Below are 27,540 nucleotides of genomic sequence, written 5' to 3'. Positions count from 1 at the left end.
AAAAAGCAGGTGTTTCCTTTGCTTGTAAAATCATTTAGCCTAACTGGTTCCTGATTCAGCAGATAAGCACATTTAATCAAGCAGTGACATTTAGGGTTACTACCTATTGTTTGTTTGATGTTTAAATATCCTAGTAGGGTATAGCCACTGTAGACCAATAAAGATTATTAGATAATGGGAAGGTACTTAAGTGAACAGATTGCACCACAGAATTTATTATTCCCTCACTTGAAGGCAAGCTCGTTTTTAGTATTTTATGGRCCAATCCTACTACTTTATGGATTTATAGCAATAGATCACTCACATGTATTTACTCCTCTGCCCTCAAAGGTTTTATTTTCAAAGCACATAGTTAAATCAAAATTTCTGAATGTGCAAATTGCTAGTTATCAAAAATAAGTTTTTCTTTTTGAACTGATACACAGTTACATGCCTGCCAAAATAAGCTTCATGTTATCTAATATAGGAGTCAAATGACATTCTCTCAATAATTGCATTCTCTCTTTTTAGCTTGATGTTGTAGTGACAAAATCTTGAAATATCAGAAAAAAATGAGTTAAAAATTTGAACAGCATAATAGTGATTCCAAATAGATGCACTGTTAAAATCAAATTATTACAGTAAAGAACTTAAACACATTTGTTGATCTTCTTCTGCATCACTTAAGATCTGAATTGTACTGTTAATTTAAAAAAAAGTTTTACCCCTTGTAAAAAGGAGAGAYGTGATGTAGTCCAAAACATCCATGCAGAATTTTATGGAGTATGCCAAACTCATCCCTTTAACAAAATCTCTAAACTAAAACCAGAGGCAACACAAGACATCAGAAAACCACTCTCTGGAATTAAACTATCATTAGGCATTGTCAACAAGACAAAGGTCATAAATTACTTCCAAAATTTCTGAACAGCATTGTGTAGAACATAAAATATTTATGCAGAAAAGTTTTACTTGGAGAAAATAGTTCTTCACACAGCAGAATTTCTCCCCAGTCTGCAGACAATCCACACTACAGATCCAACATCACGCTTGGCTAAAGAACTAACAGCCCTCKGGAGTCTCCTCTCACTTGAGATGATCAATTTTCACTATACAATATGCAACATTATCATCTTTCTAAGCTCTTTGCCATGTCTTTAGAGTAACAGAATCATTGAACTAAAGTAGATCTAAACTACGCAGAGAAGATCAGAAAGGTACTCAGCAGTTCCTCTCTCAAAGATGTTCTAAGGTTTTTGCAACCTGTTTGGCTTTTAGATCAGTTTTGCAGTCTACCCAAACATAATTACTCATCTTGAGCTATTTATATAAAGGTAATATACTTTTAGAGCAATCTTCTGTTCAGACATCCAGATTAGTTTCTGAGCACTGGAACTCAAATGTCTATGTATGCTATGTAGAGTGATTGCTGACATCCTTTAGCCAATGCAAAGCAGCATTTCTCAAAAGTTGTTCAAGATTAGCACAGGACGGGCACCCCTTCAAGAAGGCAACATGGATACAAGCCCCTTGCTAGGCAGAATAAGAAATTCTGCTAGTGCAGATGTGGGCCATTCCACACCATTCTGACTTAGTGCCTGGGATCATTACCAGACACATTTAATTTGGGCAAACTGGCTCTCAGAAGAGTTATTTTGTTCCAACAGTGTTCCATTCACTGCAGCTCAGTAGCCAGAAGACATTCAAATTTTGCTAATATGTTTTTATTCTGATCTGCAGTACTATTCCAATTCCAGTCTTTCTTGAGGACAACATTCACAAAAACTAACTCAGTCTGGCAAAAACACAAATGAAATCTAGGTTTAGACCAAAACATATCTTGTAAAAATAAATAAAAATGTATTTAAACTCAAGTCAGCAGAAGGAACTAACTAAAATAAAAACCCACTAAAATTCATGTTCTAGTAAATGACTAGTAGCTATGATTGCAATTCATCACTCTATGTTATARAGTTGCCATATTTGAAAATGATATGTTTGAAAAACACATTCTTTCCATTAAGTAGCACATACTCTTATTAAATATTGCCTGAGCTGAACATATGCCATTAAAAATTAACCTTTATTTGAAACCTATTGAYGCTTAAGGTTTAAAGGAATAGGCAGTATTTGATAAGTGCTTTACAATAAACTGCTTTTGCTAAGAACTACATTTTTTAATTTTAGTTTCTGATGTGAAAACAATGCATGCCAACAATTTATAGAGAACATATATTCAAATCCCAGAAAAGCATGGAATAAAGATATATTGGGAAAGAGAAGTATGGAAGAACATATGAACTGTGGCAACAGGTCTAGGCTAAGTTCAATTTATCTTATTCAACAGTATCTTTGCTGTAATAGCAGTTAATATCAGATGCCAGCAAAAGAGGACAAGCACACAGCAATGCCTCGTTGTTACGCTCTCCCAGCCTCCACAATCTGGAACTGTAATTACCTAGAAATCAGAGGCATTATCTCTATATTTGGTCTAAGAATAGAGATAGTCTAAGCCAATCTTCCTTGAATTTGTCCAATTATTTTTCTAACCCATGTGAAATGTTTAGATTTCACAGTATCCTATGGCAGACCTCCACAGATTCACTATATATTGTATGAAAAAGTTTATTTTGAAACTGCCACCTGCTAGAGTTTCACTTAAGACCTCCCACTTCTCACACTGACAAACAATGAACAGTTGTTCCACATCCAGCCTTTGTCACTGCAGTTTTTCTTTTACAACCTCAATAGCTGCCTAAAAAAGAGCCAAAATAATGGAAAAAAAAATACAGTAAGAGCATTGGAAGTACCGCATCTTCGTAGCTGGAACGAATCCCRCTCAAAGTGGGTTAAAGAGCACGCATTACCACATTTCAAGCCACTGATACTACACTTACGTTAAAATATTTTAACAACTTTATCCTTGTTTAAAAGCTGATTATTTTCATAGTGGTATCAGGTTTCATTATTTGCATATTCTCAGCCTTCTCGAAAATTATTGGAGGCAGGAGGGGAAGGGGTAACTGCTTCAGAACTTAACCTAGTGGCTGCATACAACAAATTTGGAAATGCGAATAACATTTTACATTAAAACAGTACCTGTTTTTCATACACACGCTCCAAGTGAAATTTGTCCTGTTGAAACTTGTAGTCTTGATCCTGCAAATAGAGATGTATATTTTAAACAGACAAATCACATTTCTCTTTTCATTTCAAAGCAGTCATTAAATGCATCCACTTGTTTTGTCGTAACACACAGTCCATAAAAATTAAAAATCCACTTTGTGTCATCATTAAGCAATTATTTTTATATTGAAAAAAATCAACCAAAAGAAAAATATCCACGCATAACAAAAAATAGCCCAAATTGCATTGTTCAACACTTCTAAAGAGTAAGATCACTAGCTTTCCTGAGCTATTAAAGTGCAATTCTATACTATGTAAACTGTACATTGAAAGAGAAGGGAGGACAAGCGGATGCTAAAACTCAAACAGGATTGATACATGAAGAAATGGAAGTCATTATCCCAAGACAGAATGATTAACCTACATGTCTATGAGAAGATGAAATACCRAACTGTTAAAAAGTAACAGAAATAAATACAATATTGAAGCTTACTTAAAATTATATGCTGCCTTAAGAAAGCAAAATGACCTTTTCAATTCTTTAATGTGATTCTCTATAACCCATTGAAACATGCTTCTCCTGATTTAACGTATCATTTAAGATAAACGGTCAAAAAGTTCTTGTAAAAATTCTGTTCTTATCCATAAAGTGACCTCTTTTGATCATACTCCTTTTTTCAACCTTAGATACAATATGTATCTAAGTGTATACAAGTTTGGCTACCTAAACATTGGAAAAAGTTTTTTTAAAAAATAGAACTTACCCTCAGCTGCTGCTGCCTTTGATGTTCTGATTCTTGTAACTGTTGTTTTAACAGAGACAYGTTATGTTCTAATTCTTCAATCACATTAGATGCCTGTAGGGTTTTAATAGGAGGAGGAATTTTTGTCTTACATTCTCTGCATTACTTCTACAGTTATAACATTAACTTCTTAAGTTTACCTTCCAAAGTTGACTAGAAATTGGAAAAAATAATCAATTTGGGAAAGAAAATTGATGMGTCCCCAGCTCTAGCTATTCTACTTCTGTTACTTTGTTCAACTTAAAGATGCAAACAAAACAATAGCTCCCAGAATTTCACTAAATAAATGCAAAAGATTCCATTTATTCAGGGCTCTAAGGTTTAGCAGAGTATTTAAAACATGAACGTTTTCTACAGTTAGTTAACTTGAAAAAGATACGAGATATGTAACATATATGTATCTGCCAAAGCACACACAACATATCAACACAGATATTTGTACAGAAAAATRGATCTACTGCATTTTGGGGAAACTTATATTTATAGAATTTAAAATAACTTTTTAAATACATAAATATTTGACACAGTGTACCATACAAAAGACGGACAAGAAAATTCATCTTCAAACACATAATGGAAGATATTTTTTCCAGAAATAATCTGTTGAGGATGTCTTATGAAAGCAATAAGTCTTTAAGCATGCTGAGGTTCCTCTGCATCTTGAACTTTTACAGCAACACAAACATTGTTAATCCAAAATTAATTGAGCCTTAGCTGAACTAGCCATGAAAATACCATCTGTATGTACATATATAATAACCTCCCTCCTAAACTCTCAGTCAACTTCAGTCAATTTTTCAGTCAAYTTTGGAAATGAAAACTTAAATCACAATATTTTTAAAGTTATGCACAYGAACAATTTAGGCAACTGAATAGTTCCCTGGATTTATTCAGATGTATTRCATTGATAACATCGAAGAGATTAGTTCAGAAATAAACAACTAACAAGCAAGCATTTTTATGCTTATTATACATAGAAACATACCTTAGCRGCAGAGAGAGCATGTTCTTGTTTTATAAAATTTATATCAACATCATATTTATTTTGTAGTTGCTGAATGTTCTCTTCATATTCTTGTATAATACGGTCCCTGTCTTTCTGAAGTGAGCTGTGCCTACAAGTAGTAAGCAAATAGAATGCAGAAATTGCTTTCATATTTGGCATTTTACCTGTTTTGTATCAATTCTATAGTGGGCAAGTCAATCTGTTCCATGTGCTCATTGTAATGGAAGRAAATGTATTTAAACAAAGGAAAGATAACATGCTTACAACATATTGGTCAGTTCCAAAATCAGTTTTTGCATTTAACTTATTCTCATGACAATTTGCTAATGCCAATTACCATCCCCTGGGTTCTTAAAATAAAATGACTAGTGTTTGGATTTGGGAATTCCATATTCTTCAAAGTTAAAAGCAGCAAACACTACTTAATTACCTTGCTTTCACTTCCTGAAGTTCAGAGCATACTGCCTGGTAACACTGTTCTGCATCAATCTTTTCTTGAGATAACTTTTGACGCTGTAAATTACTATTTTCAGCCTCAACAGTCAACTGCTGGACACGAGCCTCCAGTTCTTTGACCATCTGGTTCTAAAAGAATAGGTCATTGTTAAGAAACCACCAGAATAAATTAGTATACACCTCTGTAGTTATTCAGTAGCCTAGAGCAGTAAGGCTCTTTGGTGGTCTGGASATACAAGAGTTACAATAGCAAAGCTGTGATCAGTCATGACAGTAGATTCTATGTTGTATATAAAAAAAACCCTTCAGAATATGCATATCTAAACYTCCCCTTCCAAGAAGCAGCATGCCTTCTCCACAAGTGAAACAGTATTTGCAACTGATTTCTAAAGTATAAATCTTTTAAAGTAGGAAGGATAGCTATGAAGCATCAGTATCATAAAATACAGACAAATAAAATACAGAAAATGCTGTTCGGATGTAGAACACTTTTTTTTTTTTGTAACATCAAAATTCCAAAACCATCAAAAATTCCAAAATATCAAAAACATGAAAATATGTTTTACTATAGTCAGTCAGTCTTGCAAAACATACAACAGGAAAATTCTGCAAGGGAACTGGGTAGGAAAAAAGTAAGATGATGGTTAACTTTGAGATGAGGGGTTTCATTGAAAAAGCCATTTTGAGAGTTGCTTTGCAGGACTTCAGGATAATTTTACAATATCTGATAAACTCATACTACCTACTGTACACACATCTCACTGCTCTTAGTAGACCTCATTTACACTTGGAATAATTTGTCTAACCAAAGTATGAGCCAATAGTTCAAATCCAAGCAATCRTTAGGACAGAGGATCCACACCCCCTCCTACCTCTGCCCTTGGATACTCTTTCACCTGAAGCTGAAATGCTACTGGGACAGAGATCAGAGATGGCTGACCACGGGAGAGGACAGATGGACTATGCTTCTAATGCTACTTACTACTGAGATCTCACAATGCTTTAATATATTACAGCATGTTTTTCAATTTAGYAATACACTGTTGCTTTCACATTTTGTAAGTATTAATGGCAAATCATGCCAGTTTCGTAACTAGCCCTACATATCCTACATATCCCAATTTTTCCCTCTCTACTTATCAGTTCTACAATGCTAATTAAATCATTCAGCAAATTTTATTTGCTAACAACAATGGCACTCTTGACAGTGCAAAACTTTGAGCAAGGAAAGAACTCTGAAATACCAAAAACAACAACAAAAAAAGGAGGGAGGGAGGGAGGGAGAGAGAGAGAGAGAGAGAGATTAGAAAACTAATTTTCAGTGACAGTCTAGTCTTTTATCTTAAGCCCTGCCTTGAACTCTACCTTGTTTAATTATTAAATCAGAAGCTGCTCAGCAAGATCTGTCTAGTTTTGATGGTTCTTAAATTCAATCTTGCTGACAGAGTGTGTCCATTTTTCTCTGTATTTACCGGTACCTATGACATGATCAGAATGCTAATTTTTAAATTCAATATTCGTTAATAAGAGAATAAAGTTTGTTTGACATTGTCCTTTCACTCATTCAGTTTTCTTCATGTCTCACACTGATAAAAAGAATGGAATGTTTTATTGAGGAGACTTTTTCATTTTTATTAACACTTATTTGCTTTTTTACAATTTACACAATAAACTACTTCAWCTCTGACACTATACCTACTCCTGAGATTTTGTGCCTCTTTGCAACACAACGGCTTCTACYTGATGTGAGGCTTTCCACGCAATTCTGATCAGTGAAGAATTTGTTTTTGTTTGTCAAATCAGTGCCATCACAAGTGAGTTTTGCTTATGAGACCATCACTCAAACACAGGACAAGAGTGGGAAYGAAAAAACATTAGGAGTTTAGGTACACCCAACTTCAATTTGACGTTCAACATACAGAAACACTAGAAAGGGAATCTAAGAGATAAAGGGAATTAAACGGTCATCAAAAAAACATACAGTTGACTTTATCTGCTCCAGATATTCTTCCTCCATTTTGTTAAGACGAACATTGGTGTCCTCAAGCAGTTCTTGAATATTTTCTGTGTGTTTCTTCTGAATATTAAACTTCTCCTTTTCCATTTCAGCCACAGCATTGTGAAGCTGCATCACAAAAATATTACAAAATACTATATAGCATAAAACTAGCATTTATAAGTATTTTTAATATATACTTTACCTAAAATAACTGACAAATGCAGGCCATGTTCTGTGCTCTAGAACAAAAACATACCATTTTCTTATTCAATAAGTTTGCTCTGACTATAAAAAGTGTAAATTTCAGAAACAGAGAGCATTACTTATCCTTCTACCTAACAGCAGGCTAACAAAGTCAATCTATTTTTGCCATTCTCTGATATTGTTTATATATTTAAACTGACCATCAATGATTATCATATAAAAATCAATKAATTTCTATTATAGAAACACTAACACTCTCAAGACACCTATGTTACCAGCTCACCAGCATCTCAAGTTATAAAATGCTGGAGAACGTTGACTATCTATTTATCTAATTAGATAATCAGAGGATTGTTTGCCTCATTACTAGCCCTTTATTTCAATTCTCAACACCAGTGGTATCACCTCCTAGTTAAGTAGATACAAATCTAGGCTTTACAAAATACACACACACACTAGTGTTATATTAAACTAGCATACTAAACTTGCATGGTGCGTTAACTACACAACAGCTCTYGCCTATCGCTCAAGTTTCAAACAAATGCATTTTGTTTAGAGTAACAGCTGAGGGAGAAGGCTGCAATGGACAAATTGAAAGCATCAATCTAAGCATACTGTTAAAATAGGCTAATTTAYGCAAATACGGATTCTCTCTCCACCTTAAGATTAGGAGAAAATTACTACTTACTCTGCCTACTGCCTGACCAAAYATTTTCTATAATACAAATATATGGAGCTGTCTGTGAATCTGGACAATTATTTCATAGAATTCAGCAGCATACAGCAACTTAATGTAAGAGTTTTCATCAGAACTGCAAGAATGAAAACAAAATTTAAGTATTGTGTATATACTTCTAAATTTGKAAGCTTTGCTGCATTTGAGGTGTATTTAAAAAATAATCTGGATTTTTTTTTTTAATCTGCAAGTACACATGATCTATGGATAACCATTATACAATGGTCTTTGTAGTACTTATCAAAAGCTTAATATCTAAATGCATGGAATGCCATAGTGCTGAAGGCTGCTAATATATTATCACTCGCTCAAGTTTCATTACTAGAGGTAAACTAGAGAATAATTACATAGCAGTCTGGAGGCTTTCCCGATTAAAAACAAAAAAAAGAAAATAATTTCTGTTTCTATAGGTATAGACAGGGGGAAAGAGTCATAAAAKAAAACCTAAGTGTTTCATATTTTAAAATCTCATTGCAACTCATATCACACAACTGCTTGGATTCAGACCACTTAGGTGACAGTATCTCGCATTGTACATCAAAATAAACTGGAAATTCTGTGAATGTCTCCACCTTCACCACAGACTATAATAATATTAGCATGACCATTAGCAGTATCTATTAAAACAAATCAACAACTATTTAAAGAAAAAAAACACTCAAAAGAAAATGATATACAAAATCATAAAAGTATTTTACTGTCAACTTATATTTCCTTTATACTTCTGACTATCCATCTTTTTTCCATAAAATAAAGTTCTAATTTCACTAAACTTAAATTAATATTAGTATCTTTATTTGGCTTCTTGTTTGCATACTGGCATCACCAATAACAACAGCTGTAGGAACAGCACTTGCTAYGTAACTACGTAGAACAAGTGGGACRACCTCACTGAAAATAAYGCTTTTCTAATCAAAAAGCTATCCCTAAAGCCGCAAGGTCTTCTGTACAAAGAGATTTAKGATTTCTCTCCTTATAAGAAAAGGAGGAAGCATAACATCACTTCTAGATGCAGCACAGCAAAAATTAAAATAAATTAAAATAATAATAATAAAAAAGCTAAACAGCATACTTTGACATGAGAGGTGTTTTGCCCTTTTTATGACCCTCCATCTCCCGAGCAGTAAAGGTGCAAATACCAACCAACACGCTGGGCAAAGCCAAAGCTAYATTGCAAGAAACGTGCTCCACTCTACTCTGATGCTGCCTTGAGTCTAACAATGAATAAAAATACACTGAAAAATTCCCGGGCCAATCCAAAAATACTAGTTCAAAGAAAACACTGTGGCAGCAGGTAGCACCAGGTTTACTTAGATTAAAATTCCATGTCAGGTCAACCAGAAATAAACACTTCCCTAATAAATGGAGAGACTTGCCAAGAGGATCAGATGAACCCTACAAATAGCTTYGAGTGAACAGTGGTGTCTGCGTACWCAACAGTCAGCAAAAGGAACCTGGCAAGATTACTCTAGAAATAAGTAAAACCAATACAAAAAAATAGCATTAAAGTAACATTCCTTTTATTTTTTTTTTTAAATGACAAAATGCATTATCCTAAATACACACTATAGTAGCCTTTCAAACAAGTACTATTCATTACCCTTTTCTCCCACTCGTTGTTCAAAGAATCAGTGCTTTGCTCACACATCTTCTTTAACTCCACAATCTGCTTTTCCTTTGCTTCTCTGACAACTTGTGACTCACGAACAAGGGTCTGAACTGTCATAAAATGGGAAAACAAACATTTATTCCAGAGGCACTACTGGGGGTTTTTCAGCGTTGGCAACAGATGCAATTCGATTACATTAGGYTTTTTCGAATGGCTCTGTTTTGGCATGTTTTACCGCTTTCAAAAATACCTAGTGTATACACTTCTTTAAAAATTAATGCTTAAATTCTGTGCCATTAAGCTAGCACAAGGCATTCTCTCTCTAATTTCTATAATGTTTCATGGTTTTATTTTCACAATAAGTACATACCTGCAGAATTACACAAAGCCTAAAGAAAATAGGCATTTTTAACATGATTTGGTGTGCATCTCTGAAAGTTCTCCTTAGGGCTCAATACACTCAAATATTCAAGAAAATTAAATGCCCCAATTTGAACTACAACTGAAAGTATCAAGAATTGAGGCTGATAGATTTTGTAGAAAACAAAGCAAGAATATAATCACTTTTCAAAAGTGACTGATGATTTCCAGCATCTGCTGGCCGTGACGGTGACCAGAATACAAGGCTATCTGCTACAGGTGAGCCCAACCACCAGCCTACCAACGGAAGCATGGCATTCCTTACAGGATAATTTACTTCACCAAGGAGCTGGAAACATTACTTTAACTGCAACTCTCTCTTTTTTAGTATCCATGTTACCAAGCTTGTGGTTCCGTCTGTGGAGTAAATATACTCCAAGAAATTCTGAAAGAAATTAATGTTCAAAAGCTACTGACAAGCCACACCCAGATATGCCTAGTTTTGTACTTATGCTTTCAAGACTACTACTCATGTTTGAAATCTCTTGCCCCAACAGCCCTAAATAAATAATACATTAAGATTTAATCAAAATGTACTGAATGTATAAATAAATTAAATCTGAAACAGAGATTCCAAAAAACTTTGAAGTGGTTAAAACACTTTGACACCAATAATTTTTTTGTGGCTCTCAAAAAATATTAGTATTAAATTTTATAAGATTGTACCCTCTCTTGGAAAATTTGGTTTAGACATCAGAGAGCAAAGACAACCAGATAAGCCTCTAATATCTATAGGAAGTTAGGGGCAAGACATTAGATGCAACTTGAAAACACAAGAAAAGGTACACATGCACCTAGGGAAAAAAAAAAAAAAAAAAACAGCTCAGTCACAAGCATGATGTACTACAATATTACCATGCAGAAAAAACAACCATGAAGATAAAATTCACCTTTTTTCTCCAGTTTTCTAATAGTTTCCTCAGCTTCATTTTGCTTCGTTTTGTAGAGGGTCTTCAATACTTCTATTTCATTATTCTTTCTATCTAAAATCTGTAGTGAAAATTCAAAATACTTTAACAAAACACTAAAAAAAAAAAACTACAACAAGTGCATAAAATACAAACTGGTATCTGTCAAAGGAGCTGCCTTCAAGAAGTACTTAGATCTCACAGGACTAAATGATGAAATATAAAAGTTTCACAGCCAAAAAGAGAAGACAGTAGCAAATAAACCAAAGTAGGTAGTAGTATATGGAATTTCTACCATTCGGAGTCAGTTTAATGCAACATTCTTATTACAACAGAAAAAAAAGTGAATCTGAAGAACAATCTTCAGAARCCCTCAATATTTCTTTACTGGTAACAGTATTTAGATATGCAAAATTTTTGAAAGATGATCTAGATGTTAAATGTTCAGTTAATCTCGTGGGATTTCAGAAAACAAAGAGGAAAGTCTACTAAAAGGGCGAAGGAAATTTACAGTTTCTTTGCTGAGACACACATGAAACCCACACTTTCAAATGCAAGTACTTAGGATGYATACCTTCCACAAAAAAGCATTCTGAATATCCCTGCCAAGAATCTTCTGTGCAACTCAGACAGAACCAATAGTCTAGATTTTGATTCTGGTCCTCTCTTTCARTAATAGTAATACTCTTCCAATTAATATTTGGGAATGGAAGACATAAAATGGTGCCAAAGCATAGCCACAGCAGCTATTACAGAATACAGGAATTTAATTGCACTTTGTCTATTCAAATCATGAGATTGTTAATAAAAATCCATGAAACTAGAACAATACTCTTTTCTCCCTTTCACATTCCCCCAATTGAGTGATGTTACTTACACTGTTAGCCTTAGATCTTTTTAAAAGATTGAAGTGGAATTTCAGCTTAGGGCAGAGGGGTTATTTTTGTTTTCTTTTAAACTTGTTAATGCAGCAAAGGCTCTGCCCAACACCAAAAAGTTAAGCTAATCCCCTAGAATACTCCAAATGATAGTGATTTTCATACTGATATTTTATACGTATTTACACTCTCRTCATATTTACACTGCCTAATGTCATTTAAAATCATCTAAATTTTTAGGAAAATTAAGAAATGCTTAAATCCTTGGTGAGTTTCATTTCACTTTCATTTACTCCACCAGTTACAACTCTTTGTACGTATTCCAGGAAACGATTGGTTGAAATAGTAGGTATAACTACATTTACATAACTGTACACAATGATTTTGGAAAAAAAATCGAACATTTGAATAGTTCCACACTGAGACATTAAAATTTTATTAAGATAAACATTAAGTTCACAGAAATTTTATGGTAATGACCCAAATCTCTCAAACAGAAGCTTCTAAAACAATATTACTCTGTTTGCATTAAATGGTTTTTGTCTTTAAAGATTAATATGACACCGTTTAACCTTTTCTAAAATATCTCACGTCATAAAACGACTTCAAAAGATGGACGTCTACCATCAGTTAGAAAAGGATGACGCCTAAAGAGATGAGAAATCATTTAAACTATTCCTTATTCTCATAAAGCTGTTTCCGTTAGACTCATCTTTGCTCACTAGCTTTGTTTGCAGGCTGTGAGAACAGATGAGCCAAATATGCACCTGACCAAATACCAACATCCTCTCTGGGAGGCTTTGATGTGTCATGGTGTTGTATCAACTAACTTCCTCCAGGTCTCTGACTCAGTTTTAAGAAACAAAACCAAGACATTCAGCAACGTAAAGCTTATAGCAGGCTAAATCACCACGACCCCAGCATTGAGCGTTTAACCTCCATTATATTAATGGAAATTAAAGCCAATTAGGACATTTCATAAGACTCTTAGTACCTTACAGAATTTGATCCCACATTTTTAAATCCAGTATTACAAGAAATAGTATGGTCTTCAACAGTCTTTTTGTAATCTTCACAAAAATGGYGTTTTGCAATACAGTAAGAACAAACGCAACTTAGCCCAAAGCAAGTATATCTGATGTCATTTTATTGCTGTGAAGAATTACAAGTAATATAAAGCTTTAAAAATACAGTAACAACTGCTTAAAAAAACAGACTATGCTTTAAGCTACAGGGTCAAAAAGAGGGGCAGGAGAACAAGTATTATTGGTGTATTAGTAAAAAAACATGTGATTAACTCATGGACTCTTTTAAAGACAATTATAGATAAATGTGCACAAAAATAATAAACTTTTTATGGAGAAAATGCAAAGAGTAACAGTTGAAAAAAACAGATATACAATTCCATTATCAAATGAATTCATTTAAGTATTTAGGCTGCAAAATAGGTGGTCTTGTTAGAACACAAGCAGAAATCATCTTGTATTTTCACTAGATTTTCCAAACATTTTTCCCCTTCCTAAATTCATGTAATCACAGAAAATKCCACATTCTTATTTGTTAATGCAAAATGTTACCTCTAATCTTACTTCAACTTCACAATTTTAAATTAATGTTGCTTTAAAGTATTAAATAATTCAAAGTTGTATTTGTTACAATCTAATTCTCTATTATTTCATTCTATATACCGTCTTTCCCTTAGAGGGAAAAAATTRCAACAGTTCTTACCTTTTGAACATCAGTATCATGCTTCTGTTGTAATTTAAGCTTTTCCTCATGAAATTTAGCTTCCACTATTTTTATTTTCATGTCCAGCTTTAAAAGCAAAAAAAATCAAACCAACATGTAAGTTAAAGACTAAGTTACAATAGTGTTCTTTAAATAAGTTTATTCGTTTATGTCTTTGAGAAGGCAATGGGAAGCCACTAACACATAATTTCTATTAAAAAAACCATATCCTGTTTCTCAGTGTTTTAATATTTAATTGATAAAACCGTTACAAAAAGACCTCAATCTAAAATATTTAGTCAGAAAATAAATTAGTAAGGGGCATTAGCTGTCAATAAAAAGAACTGCTACTGCGCAGAAAAAAAATATATATACTCTTATTTAAATAAACACTTACAAATTAAATTGTTAATATTTATGTTAATATACCAAGAATGGTAAGCATGCTTTTATTCATTAGGCAGGTGTTACATTTATACAAAGAACATCCTGTAGTCCACATCAGTGTTTATTTTTGTTTTCTGYTATTCAGAGATTTCACATAATAAGCACATTTTCTTTTGAAGGTTCCTTATAATGGGATTAAGGACATAACTGCTGAATTATATTGCTGAAATACATTTCCTGCTTCTGCCTGTTTTTGTTGAAGGTAGTGAACTTAAAACACGTTTCCTTAACACAGCAACACATTGCCATTTCTTACTCACGGTCCCATTTGTCATCTTGAAAGTGTTTTTAAATCTCTTCTATAGTTTTATTATACCTTTAAAAAGTGTTTTCAAGACTCTGCAAATACAAAAGGTATTTTCTGTTTCCCAGTTTTCTGAAAAGCAAAAATGTTGCCTTCAGACTTAGGCTACTGCACTTCTTACATTTCTCCTGTTCAGAAAGCAAAGTAGACAAAAAAGCTTCCCAAACATCTTAATGACTGATCTTAATAACACCCCCCCTTTACTATAGAGAGGACAGGCCAAAATCATTCAAGCCAGAGTACCAACATCCCAACAGAAGATGTCCTTCAGTGTTCTGTTACTGATTGGGAAGAAGGGGGAAAATTTGCTTTCAGGATGTTSTAAGAGCCAATGGTGCTGAGATCCATCTCCTTGTAGCTGGACAGTCAACACCAGGCATCATTCAGCTATTTTCAGTTTTCCAAATTTTAGCTCAACTAAAACCTGACTTCTCATCTTTAATAGATGAATTTTAAATGAACTAATAAGCATTATTTGTTGCATATTTATTTTTACTCTTTTGATTTATCAAATGCAGTCAAACACTAACATTTAACTAAAATAAAGAAYAAACATGTCAAATGATTAATTCTATTGTATGATTAATTTATGCTATATATCAGTTCACTGTAACTTGCAGAATTATACAACTTTTAAAAACGTGAGCTACAAAAACAGAACAATTATAACACAAAACTCAGTGCAATAAGTTTCAAAGRCTCATCAACAGCTATGAAGACAAGAAGCAAGAGCAGCATATGCTTTCAACTTCTGGCCTCCATATCCACTGATACCCCTAAAATATGCCTCTTCATTATACCACTTATAAAGAGGCTAGCTACTTCTCCAGATTAGGGAAGGCATACAGCCTCCTGTAAACAACCATGCAAAAAACCAGTTAGACTTGTGATTAATCCAAAGGAAAAGGAACATGTTCTCATCTTACAGCTCTTTCACAGTTTTAAAATAAGCATAATGATAAAAATGCACGTTCTGTACATAAAATATATGCAAATGTATATAAGAAAATATACGCTTATGTCCATCCAGCAAAGTGACATTAGAGAAGAAAATCTTACTACCATGTAATAAAAAAATGCAGATTTAAAAACAGCACAGTAATCCACTTCTAGATAGACAGTCTCTGAACACTTTCTAAGTAAATACGAAGTTCTTACAGAAACGCAATTACTAGAAACCAAACATGAAAGAGACTCCTATCTACTTGAATTGCATTAAAAGTGGATGAATCACTGATGCACAGCCATTGTATAGCATAGCCATTAGATCCATACAAACATATTACAGTTTAGTCATTAACTAAGTGAGGAAGTCTAAGCTGATGTAAATTAATCCCTGGCATTTTGCATCAACTGAGATCTAGGCTAGGCTTTTAGTATTCTGTAGGTTGAAAGAACAGGAAAATAAATCAAACTCAAACTTGTATTAAATTTGGACACAGATTTTTAAAGGGATGTTGGTTGTTCTCAGCCACACAGCTGTTTTCTCACTGGTTGACAGCAGAAGTCTCTGTAGTTTGAGTTGGCTCCCACTTCTTGTCATTAATCTTTCACTTAAAAACATTCTTCCACTTGTACTAGGTTCCATCAATTTTAGTTCACTTTATATTCATTGCATTGGTMCCAATACAATCTCCTTCAAAATTTCACAGATTTGGGGACTATATTCCAAAAAGGATTGTCAGCTTTGTCTCAGGAGAATTAGTTGTAAACAAAATAAAATTTGAAAATTGTGTCCAAGATACTTAAGTTATTTCTTAAAGMAGCACTGTAATAACAAGACAGATTTTTTTAATGCTAAAAAAACTTCTCCGATATGACAAAATCCCAAAGTAGTCATTCAACTTGTTAGAAGCAGCAATTAATTGTCCTGATGCTCATTAATTGTAATACTTTATTATCAGTACCTTTGTATCTTTTTATGATCAATATGCCTTTTATTACCAAGCAGCTGAGAAAGTCTGTCATGTCATCAAAACAAAACAAACAAACAAAGATACTTAGCTATAGCTAAAAAGTTCGCAACTATGMATGAAATGCAGCCATTGCTGTAGCCTGACCATCATTCCTTTGGATTTCTGTCATTGTTTATCCGCCTTACAAAGAATATGAGGCAATTAAACCCTAAGGCCATGTAAACATTACTGATGTCAAACATCTGTGCTGTCCCTGTTATTTAAAGCCATGGAGGGTGGTATCAATAGAGCAGCTTAACTGCCTGGTCACACTTTCTTCCTAATTAAAAAAGGAAAGGGCGCGGGGACAACTGTTACCTCAAAAATAGGTTTTCATCATACCACTGTCCTATATTTTAATAGCACAGGTTTGGTACAAAATTTAAATAACTGTCAAAATAAAACCAAAGGTGGTAGTACATTTTTTCCCCTCAAAAAAACAACTATTCATTTTGTCACTACAGAAATTTGAAGAAAGAGTACCAGCTATTTGATCTATTTACATACTTGATTTAAAAGTAAATCTGTAAGCAAACTCACACTAGTAATCTGAGGCTGTAGTTCAGAGGTAACTTTGAACCACTGAGCGCTGCTCACTTGCCTTCATTTCAGTGATCCCCCTCAGGCCAGGGGTGCCATCCTGAAGGTTCAACATCTGTCCAAGATATTTTTTTTTTATTTGGATATTGACAATATGGTACACGCTTGCTTGCCAGATTTTTTTTTTAAAGTCTATGAATATATGGGGGAGGGAAGGAGGAAGGAGGGAAAAGGATGTAAACAATAAACGAGAACTTCAAAGTAAGAACTAACAATAACTTGTACATCTTATAATGCACGACAAAACTTATTTGTCTTGGTGTTATGCAGCTGCCAAAAAATCAGTTCACTGTGCTTTGTATTTTCATGGAAGCAAAATATTCCTTAAAAAAAAAAGCAAAAAACAAAAAACCCCTAAACCTTTTTACTGAATCATGTTTACTCTTTCTRCCATAGGGGTTAAAAACATACACATGAATACTTTGTGATGCTTTAATCTATATATTTCTTAGGCCAAGGTAGGAGATACTGTACTTGTAAAACATTCAGGATTTATTATAGACAGCCTTGCCAACTTCAGACAGAAGTAATTTGTAATAGTGTATCTCGCATTGTAACTAGCACAATACCTCTTTTTTTACTACGTAATTTTTGTACCTTATATTATACCCTCAAATATTTTTAAGATTAGCTATAACRTATTAACATTGTTATGATTCAGGGCATTTGAAAATTCCATTTTTCTACCCAACACATCATTATGGTTATAAATAACTGGGAAGTATGGCTTTAAACTATGGATAAATTAAAACTGTGTCTGAATCCTCTCTCCAGAAAGTCCGACCAGGAATCAGACTCTCCTAGCTTTCTATTATGTCACAGTTTAAAAAGTTTTAAAGCTTTGTAGGTTGAAAAGTACATGCATTCCAGAAGCACTTTATTTCAGATATCACGGAAAACCTTTTTTCATGATTCTACAGGAAAAGACTGTTATTATTTGGGGGCAAAGGCGGGGGGGGATTTCTATTGAAGTACTCCTGTTAAAAAAAAATTCCTTTTTTCTAATCAYCACAAATATTTTTAATAGGCTTAAGTATATATACTTATAAACAAATATAATACACACACACCTGTACAATTAAAACCTAACCTGGTCCATATCTTTATACTAAGAAAACCTACCACAACTACATCCATTTATAGTATTTTTACAGGGCATTTTTAAGAGAGAACCTAGATATCCACTTAAGTAAATTGCCACACTTTGACAGCCACTAAAAATGAAAGGCTTTTTCCTAAATCAAAGCATGTCTGTCTTTCCCCCAAGAAAGCATCTGACATGTTTTTAGATAGCACCGAATATTAACCCATATTTTTTGTATATAGAAAAATAATTGAATGGGTAATTGTTCTTACTTGTAATTATCCTTACTTGTAATTATCATTAGCCTCTTTCAAAAGAGAACATGTTTTTCACAGATTTCTAAGCTGAAAGTAGTAGGCACACAAAAAATAGCATGGAGTTTTGTATCTCAATCAAGTGTAGCAACTCGAAACGATGTTTTTATTCTAATTGGTATTTTTTATATAGCTAATATAACATGCATATCAGCCTCACAGCACATCATTCTACTTAACAGCTTTATTTGGAGCGGTAAYTGTCCCACTTCTATTCATCAATCTGCCACTTGCAATAGAGACTCCCTGACATTAGTAAAGTACCAAAAAAGCTTAAAGGCTTACTAGAAATTGTCAAAGGTCATATATAGTAGTAACTTAAGTTATTAGACATAGTTACATAAAAGAGACCAACAAATGCAACAAACCATCTTCAATTGCCAGCACTGGAAACTGAACCCAGTTGAACCCTGTGAACAAGTGGAATCATACTGATTTCAAAGGGAGTTAGTAAAGAGCAGAGCATAATAAAATACTATACACTTCCTGAAAAGTTCTTAGTTTGATTTGCATAGTGCTGAGACCAGTGAAATAAGTCAGTATACACTGAATCAAATGCAGACAAAACTTAGTTTTTTTTTCCAGTGTTACTACTTATTTTTCTAGTAYGTTACACATTGTCAGCTCCCGAGCCAATATTTTATTAATTTATTAATTTCAGTATCTAAAATAGTCATTAAAACTACCTCTACTTTTATTTCACAATTATAAAATGTGACAATAATAGTGCATAATACCTTTTTCTGTTCAATGTTTTTTCTCCATTAAGAGCAGAATCTATATACATAAAATAAAATTAAAGAAATAACAACAAGAGACACACGCACGCACACACACTTTGAGGTACAGATTAATCATGCTGCAAAAGATTAATTCCCAGCTGCTTGACAACCATCTGGACATTCTGTTGGTTAAAATAGCAGTCTGAATTGCTAACCTACCTCTTTGATCTTTCTCAGTGTCTCCAGCACATATGTGCAATAATTAAAGACATAGGTCACAAACTATTGGTAAAAAAATAAATATACATATATACATATACCTCATGACTAGAACAATTAGTATCAGCAATTATAAGTCACAAGTCAGTTTGAAAACATGGTTTGTCCTGGCACACACACGGTCTCACATCAGTCTACCAGTAAAGTAAGGGTTTGGTTTTATCACATTACATCCTGAATGGTTATCAAAGACGACAGGATGAGATTTCCTCATACTGAGGACAATGGACAACTTGCATATGTTCTCAGGAACAGGACTTTAATCAGTCAGGAATCATGTTAACAGAAGTCAGGACTGCTGCATTTTTAAACATGAACTAACAAATCAGTATTCAGAATGGATAACTAGGTGGTGAGAGTCACAGTTTAAAACTGAATTCCCAGTATAAATCAGAAAATGCATTCAAAATAGACACATCAAGTTTGTGAATAATGAAGAAAAATCACATGAACCAGAAAAAAAAAATCCAAAAATCAGAACACTCACTGGTTGCAGTATCTTTATGGAAAATAGTATTTTCAGAACCTAGGTATCATAAGAACAGCCAAAAGTTACAGAAAAAATGAAAAACAGGATGAAGGGAATAATTATGACTTTTTCATTACATCTTTAACATCTGCCTTTCTGCATTTTCCTCTGAAGCCAGTCACTATGGGAGATAGAATATTAGATAAATCACAGGTCAGATTTATTATGATCTTATGGCCTTCACTCGCGTGAACAGAAGTCAACATGCATTCTTAAATTTTAAGAAGAATATCCACCAGAATTAAAAACTAACGACTTATCACTTTGAAAACAGCAAGCAGCTTATGAACAGCAGCGGAACTTGGACAGTTCTGGATGAACAGGAATGCCTAAGATGAAAGAAGGGGAACATTAAAGCAAGAGAAATGCAAGTAAAAAGCACAGGGAACAAGAAAAGATAATTTCTTCACGTGATACTCTGACTGACTATGGACCTCCACGAACCTCCAATTACTGTAACATTCAAGGTTGCCTATGGATACCTTTGCAACTCAGAAGTGTTCAGAGAGTCCATAAAAACAGTTGCTTCCTACTATTAGTAAACATCACTGCGTTTGAAAAGCATAACTAGGATCACTTGTCCATAACAGCCTGAAGGGGAACAAACTACCGAAATGCTAAAAAGGATGACCATCTACAAACCTTGGTCCAAGTCCAAATTGTTTTCTGTTCCTTTTCAGGGCCTCCAGTGCAATTATCCATAAACTCCGATTGCAGTTTGGGCCTCCTCCTTGCAAAATGTATACCCTTTTAGTTAAGCTACTCTACTGAACCAATCTGAACTACTTAGTCAGAAGAGATCTTTGAATTTTCACTGTTTGTTTGTTAGACAGAAAAAAAAACTCAAAAATCTTCATTTTTATTCAAGTCAGTATAAGTATCAATGAAAAAATTTAAAGCAACTTGCAAATAAAAAAAATGAAAGCTGTATCAGTAGAACTATTTGAGTAAGAAATGCTTARCACTGCAAGCACTTACAAGAAAAGCAGCTAAGTTCACTCCTTAAGTCTACTTTTTTGGAATCAGTCATGATGATACAAGATTATAATTGTCCTGCATTGTGTGATACAGTTCTTTGTACTACTTACATACACCTACCTAATTTAATCCTCTGCACTGACCTTTGATATTAGCGAGGTTTCTTTAGAAACAAATGCACATTAACATGAACTCATAATAAACTCCTCTAATTTATGATGAAAGCTCAGTCTTCACACCAGTTTAAGTGGCAAGTCTTATTGACTTTCTTGGAGGAAAACRTTAATGGAAATATCTTGAATAAAACTATGACTGGGAGTATGATCTCCAATCCATCGTTTCTTTCAACTTTTGAACAGTAGTAGATCTTGCATATCACATAGTTGATACTTTTCCAAAAATCTACCCTCAAACATATTACAGAAGTTCAACCCTTTCTGAGGCTTAGTTTTATTWCCAAAATCAATTATTTAACGATATTCATCCCAAACATTCTGATAGACTCAGTACATTTCAGGTTCCTTCTTCAGCTGTATTCCCTCAACACCACATACATACATATCTATACCTATCTACTGTGTATATTTAAAATCTAGTGACACGTATGCACATGAACACATTCACACCCTTTGTTTCTTTACAATATTCAGAAAAACAATACTGATAGATTTTGTTACCATTCGTGGAAAACATGACCAAAGTATCTGTTTTCAATGAGCAGAAAATATCAAATCCATGATGTGGCTCAAAGTACAACAACGTTAATTTTATATTGTCAAAAGTCAAAGCTAATTGCAAAAGTCTTTCTTTTAGAATACTCTCTCCATATTAGTTTTATTTATTGTTCTTAATCTGGTATGCATTAAGTGCCTAATTCATATAGTTAAATACTTTCCCATAGAAGAAAGGAATTACGAGGGAAAAAAAAATCAAAAGCATAAAAAAAAAGATGGTGCTCATCGACCTCTTCATAAACCTACTGAAAGTAGAAAATGAAGTTAGACTGCTGTTGAGATTACAGCCACAGTCTCACTGCCATTAAATTAACCACCTTCCATAATCTGATCCATTTTGCTCCATTCCTGCTCAGTATGTCTGTCTCCTAATTGCAGCTTTACATGTTTTATCTTCAAATGTTCTCTCATTTCTTCCTTTCTAAAACCCCTCTTTTCTGTGATAACCAACATTATTCACTCAAACTCCCAGTGTCTGCAACTTTCTTCTCTCTCTCTCTCTCTCTCCCCCCCCGTTCTTTGCTCTACATCCTATGCATAGGCCATACTAGAGATCTGTATCACAACCCTCATGCAATTCYCTCCATTACCAAGTCATAATCTTCCACCACATAAATCTGCTGTTTTCAACACCTCAAATTCAAGGCACTTGTAGCCAGCCCAAGACATAATGGTAACATTATCACTGCAGTATGCTGATTTTATCTGGATGCAAACATATCACTAGATTCCAACACATTTTAGTGCAGTAAAACTACACACATGGCTCAGTGAGCTTACAAACAAGATTTGTGTCATGCAACAAATGGGAGTGACCATTCAACAACAACAAAAAGATGATTATGAAGATAAATGCTCCAAATAGGTTTAAAAAGGGAGAGAAACAAGAAAAAAAGATGTCTTTTTCAATTGTCTATATTCTAAGCAATCTTCCACTATTCAGCTTATCTCTCTTCTTCCCTCAGCATCTACTTTGTCATCATCAGTTGTGATTCCACAGGACARATCAGTGCAAATCTTCCTGCAGGTATTCTATATCCTCTTGAACATCATCCATTGCATTCTCCAGGATTACCTCTCTCCCCCTAGTTACACCGCACTAAATACTACTCCAGTTGATTAAGACAGATGAGAGTTTTGGCACAGATGAGAGTTTTAGCACAGAAGAGGCTAGAAAGACACTGGCACTTCAATATCCTTTTCAGTATATAGTCGGTACAAACATATAAAGTTGGTATCTAGATCAGAACYGATTTACTCTTGGTGCTATTATAACATTTAAATTCAAAGATACAGAGAATATCTTCATATATTCTTGCTTCAGATTTATACTTCTTTGAGTCTAGATACAGTAGTATCTTTATTTACAGAAATAAAACTAAAGGGAAAATTGATAAAAATCCTAGGAACCTAAAATTGATAACCATTCTAAAAAAAAAAATCTTTAAAAAGAATTGCAAAATGAAAATTTAAAAAACAGATCCCTTAAATATCAAAACTTCTAAAGTGACATATCATGTAAACTAGTTGTCTAAAATAGACACACACGTATTACTGACATTTAATAGCTAAATTTGTTTTCTACTCAAAAAAATTGAAAAACATATCTTAGCAGTAGTGTTGGTTTGTTTGTTTTTGAAAAATTACAAATAAGAACTTCACCTTTCCCCTCTCCTCCACTCCATAGCATATTGGTGGCACTCCAAACGACCCAAGGTGAAGTTCAAAGGGAGGCTTTTTTCTGTTTACCCAGATATGCCATTTCTGCCATCTGTCCTGTTTTTCTGTAACGCTGAAAACAGATATATTCCTGTTTGTTGCARTGTTCTTATTTGAGCCCAGAATATTTTGGTAATGACAGTTTCCCAAATGGTTTAATCCAGGTCAGATGAATTTGGGGAAAATATGACAAAAAGCCACTGCCTGATGATACTCACATTTTCATAAATCTGAGATGCATTGCAAATGGCCACGTGTTTAGCATTACAGAGGCAAAACAGGTGCAGGAATGGTTCATGAACAAAAGGCTAAAGGTTAAAAGCAAAAAAACCACAGTTATCCTATTTTATGTTATTCCTRTTTTACTACAAAGAAGCTGAAAACAGTTAAGTATTCAGAAAAACCTCTTCTGCACAGCACCRCTTCTCACTTTCTATTTATAGAATGAAAATGTATAAGACCTTACTCWTAACTGAGCTTCACACACAAAAAGATGAAAATGCATTTAATTTTYCCAGTTAATAGCACGCACATGGTGATTGTGAAATATTTTCTATAACTTTTCAAGTTTAAACTAGTCCACAGTACAGTACCATGAGCAAAAAGCACTGAACTTTTACTGTGTGGTTTACAGGATTTTTCCACAGAACTAGAGAACCATTTTATGTTGCTCCTTGGCATGCATTCCTGTTTGCTTAATTTCAAAATATTATTTAAATGACAACATTGTGTTTGTAATTTATTTGTTTTTGGTCTATTTTCACATCTCATGAAACACTGCCTCGCCTCATCCCGAGGCATTGGTGGTTTGAGTATAGACAATACAAAGAAACAGTCAATACTAGAACAAGGCAGAAAAAGTAAAATGCACATGTATTGTGCAACTGCTGCTTAAGTATCAAGTTACACTGCCAGTTATCAACATAAAGCATTCCCTCATTAAAACTATCTGCAAACCAAAGCTATCCATCCTTCTATCTCAATTAAAGATGTCTTCAGAAGCATCTTTGAAAGTAACTTTAGGACACGTCTATTTATTATTGTAAGTGTCCTTATGACACACCATATAAAAGGATGCACAATTTCAGTCTGCAGATGATGGTCCAACTGTAATATATTTGGAGTTCCATGTAGATCTAAGTATTGGTAGATTAGCAAATTACCTACGTACATTTTGATTTTACAAGAGCATAGGCTCAAAAACAGTTTTGATGGGAAAAGAGGGAAAGGAAGGGTTTGGGCTTTTTGCTGGTATTTTTTCAATACCTCAATCCATCCACCACAATATAAGTAGAGTTTGCTTTCCTGAAGTCTAGTCCACCAGACTCGCAATTCATTGACTTACCAAAAATTATGTAAAGCCTATGTGATTTCAGAAGGGTCTATGAATGTCAGACAGTAATATATTTCAATTTTATTTCATGATTGATGTTTTAAATGAAATGAAAAGTTTATCACAGAAGTATCATATAGGTATAAAATTTTATAATATTTAAAGAAACAGCACATTTAACAGAAGTGTCATAGTTTCACCATGTTAATCTGTTTTGAATGTGTTAAAAAAGAGTTCAGCAAGCTTTGGTGATAATCTCACATACTAATGTTGATAAATAATAAAAAACACAAATGAATAAAACAATTGGAGGTGGATAAGACAAACATGTTAGAAATACTGTTAGTATTAATAAAAATAAAATCTAAATTTGCATTTTTTTTAAAGGATATTTAAGAAAGTAAACAAAACCCTTGCTAAATCAAGAGTTCCATTGTTCCTATTAAAAGGTAGTTTGGAATATTATTTGATTTCAAACTCTTCTACACTAAATATTCCTACAAAAGAACAGTCAATACATTCAGAATATCTTTTTTTATTTCCTAATTAATTGGAAAGACATTAAAGTATTTAATGGAAAAACTATCACTTCAGGGAAAATTCTCTTACATGAGATTTTCTGCTACAACAATTTGTTTTGTGAATAACCAACTGCCTCTTATAACCACCCTAATTTAATATCTTGGCTGTAAATTGTTTCTTCTTTAAAGCACTGAGTAATATCTTACCTCTTTTTCATGCATTCGAAATAATGTCTGCTCATCACGAAAACTGCTATTTTTTCCTAAGCCCATTTTGGGCGTCGTCTGTTGAATGAGAAAAACCAGATTTTAAGTTCAAAGCAGCATCTTTAAGTAAAACCATTCTTAAACAAACACACACAYATATATACGCACGCACAAATGAATCACATTGTTTGCCCTTCTAAGATATCAAGGGAATACAAATACCTACCAAAGACACTGGCACAGGTTTTTCCCGCAAATATCTTGGATTTTCTAGCTGAAAAATAAGATGTTACAAGAAAACATCAATAATCATGGTATCAATAATCATGACATCAATAGCTTTTATTTTTTGTTAAAAAAAAAGTGTCTATCTCCAAATATTTAAGAGTGTTTGCAACAATGATTTTGGGTGTGAACACACGTGTGGCACATAATGATGCAGTGTTTATGTTAATACACCCTCCCTGAAACAGATTAAAAAGGACAACAGTAGAACAGACTTAATATGCATTCAGATGCACACCCCAGTTCTAGAACTGCTTCTCRCTAGAAAATTTGATAGTCTATTAAACATACTTAATCTGCAAGTAATCAACACAGTACTGTCTCTAGATACGAAGTCTACCATGGCTCTAGCCTAGAAGAAAAAAAGCCAGTGAATTTCCATGGACGTAATTCTCTCTCCTTTAAAATATTTCAATGATCATTAACAGAAATATTTGTCAGAATTCAAACTCTAGTAACATACTGCAATCTTTTACAAGTTATAAGAATAGAAAATCTTTAAAATAGATTTTGTTGGATATGACCTACTCAGCAAGGTACAAAATTATGAAAGCTATTTTTGATATAAATGCATCAAAAAAAGTACTTGTACAGAAAATACCTGAACCCTGGAAATAAACTTCAAAACTAAAGAAAAAAATCACAGCSTTCAGAAGCAACTTCAAAATGAAATTCAAAATAACAAGTTCAAGAAAMACTCTTGAACTTCCTTCCCTCAAAGAAAGTGTTAAAATTTTGCAATAAATATTTTAAGGCCAGAAAAAAGCCAATATTTTTAGCTGAAGTCCTGATATTTTTAAATGGTTTATCTTGTTATCAAAATATAACAATGACTTTCAGATTGCTCAAACTATTTGTCTACAAAACAGCAGTTAAGGTAGAATTCACTTCATTGATTTTTTTTTTTTTTTTTAACTACCTGCAGTGTGGTGCAAATTACAGACAAAACATTTGCAGGTTTTTCCAACCTTTATGGTTGCACAAATTCAAACTATGTATGTTTTATAAGAATCAAGCAGGTAAGTGTATAGCTTATACAAAAAATACCAGAATTATTTAATTTAAATCAGTGTAAAGCTAAAATAATTAAATTTATTGATTACAATGGTTCTCACCAACTGTTTTTGAAAAGTTGTGTGTGAGTGTACTGAAACTATATCCACATTTGTAACTCAGAGAAAATGCATAAGAAAATAATTTATTAAACAGCACTGTATAATTAAAGCAGCTCTTTCAGTCTCTGTTTTTAAGAGCTGAATGCAAAACATTGTTCATAACCCACTTCCTCTATCAGGCAGCTACATCATTTTAATTTTCTCGGACTATGTGATTTGAACATCACATTACTCAGAATGCATAATACCCAAGAAAAGCTTTCAAGGGTATCTAAAATGTGGCAGTGAGATTTAGAATAAGAACAAAATTGCAACACACATCTTACAATGTGTGTGTATRCGCGCACGCGTGTGTTTTGAAAGCAAGGTCTAATCTCTCTGAAATTTCAATTTGATACAGTATATTCATTTCCTGTCCTAAAAGGTCATATAAGATTTCTATGTGCTCTTGAAGAGTCATCTACTTCACCCAGAAGTGGTCATAGATATTACCATGTTTAAACACATAAATGCAGTTAGAATGAATGGTATTAKCTAATATTTTTAACAGTGTAGTTAAATG

At 33.5% G+C, this 27,540-nt stretch overlaps 1 protein-coding gene across 3 annotated transcripts in view; it reads right to left on the bottom strand.

The window, feature by feature from the left end:
• CEP112 (centrosomal protein 112) overlaps nt 1-27,540 on the bottom strand; it is a 173,142-nt gene that overhangs the window by 126,847 nt on the left and 18,755 nt on the right. For all 3 annotated transcript variants that reach the window (XM_085304719.1, XM_085304720.1, XM_085304721.1), the window contains 10 exons: nt 25,805-25,852; nt 25,579-25,656; nt 13,853-13,939; nt 11,229-11,328; nt 9,910-10,028; nt 7,352-7,495; nt 5,345-5,499; nt 4,894-5,023; nt 3,870-3,962; nt 3,079-3,138 (listed from right to left, as the gene is read on the bottom strand). In XM_085304719.1, coding sequence (XP_085160845.1) covers nt 3,079-3,138; nt 3,870-3,962; nt 4,894-5,023; nt 5,345-5,499; nt 7,352-7,495; nt 9,910-10,028; nt 11,229-11,328; nt 13,853-13,939; nt 25,579-25,656; nt 25,805-25,852 — 1,014 coding nt within the window. The remainder of the gene's footprint in view (nt 1-3,078; nt 3,139-3,869; nt 3,963-4,893; nt 5,024-5,344; nt 5,500-7,351; nt 7,496-9,909; nt 10,029-11,228; nt 11,329-13,852; nt 13,940-25,578; nt 25,657-25,804; nt 25,853-27,540) is intronic.

The sequence above is a fragment of the Rhea americana genome, unplaced genomic scaffold (assembly GCF_003343005.1).
Source record: "Rhea americana isolate MKP2758 unplaced genomic scaffold, rheAme1 scaffold_21, whole genome shotgun sequence".
NCBI classification, from domain to species: domain Eukaryota; kingdom Metazoa; phylum Chordata; class Aves; order Rheiformes; family Rheidae; genus Rhea; species Rhea americana.
This window is presented reverse-complemented; position numbering and strand designations above follow the sequence as displayed.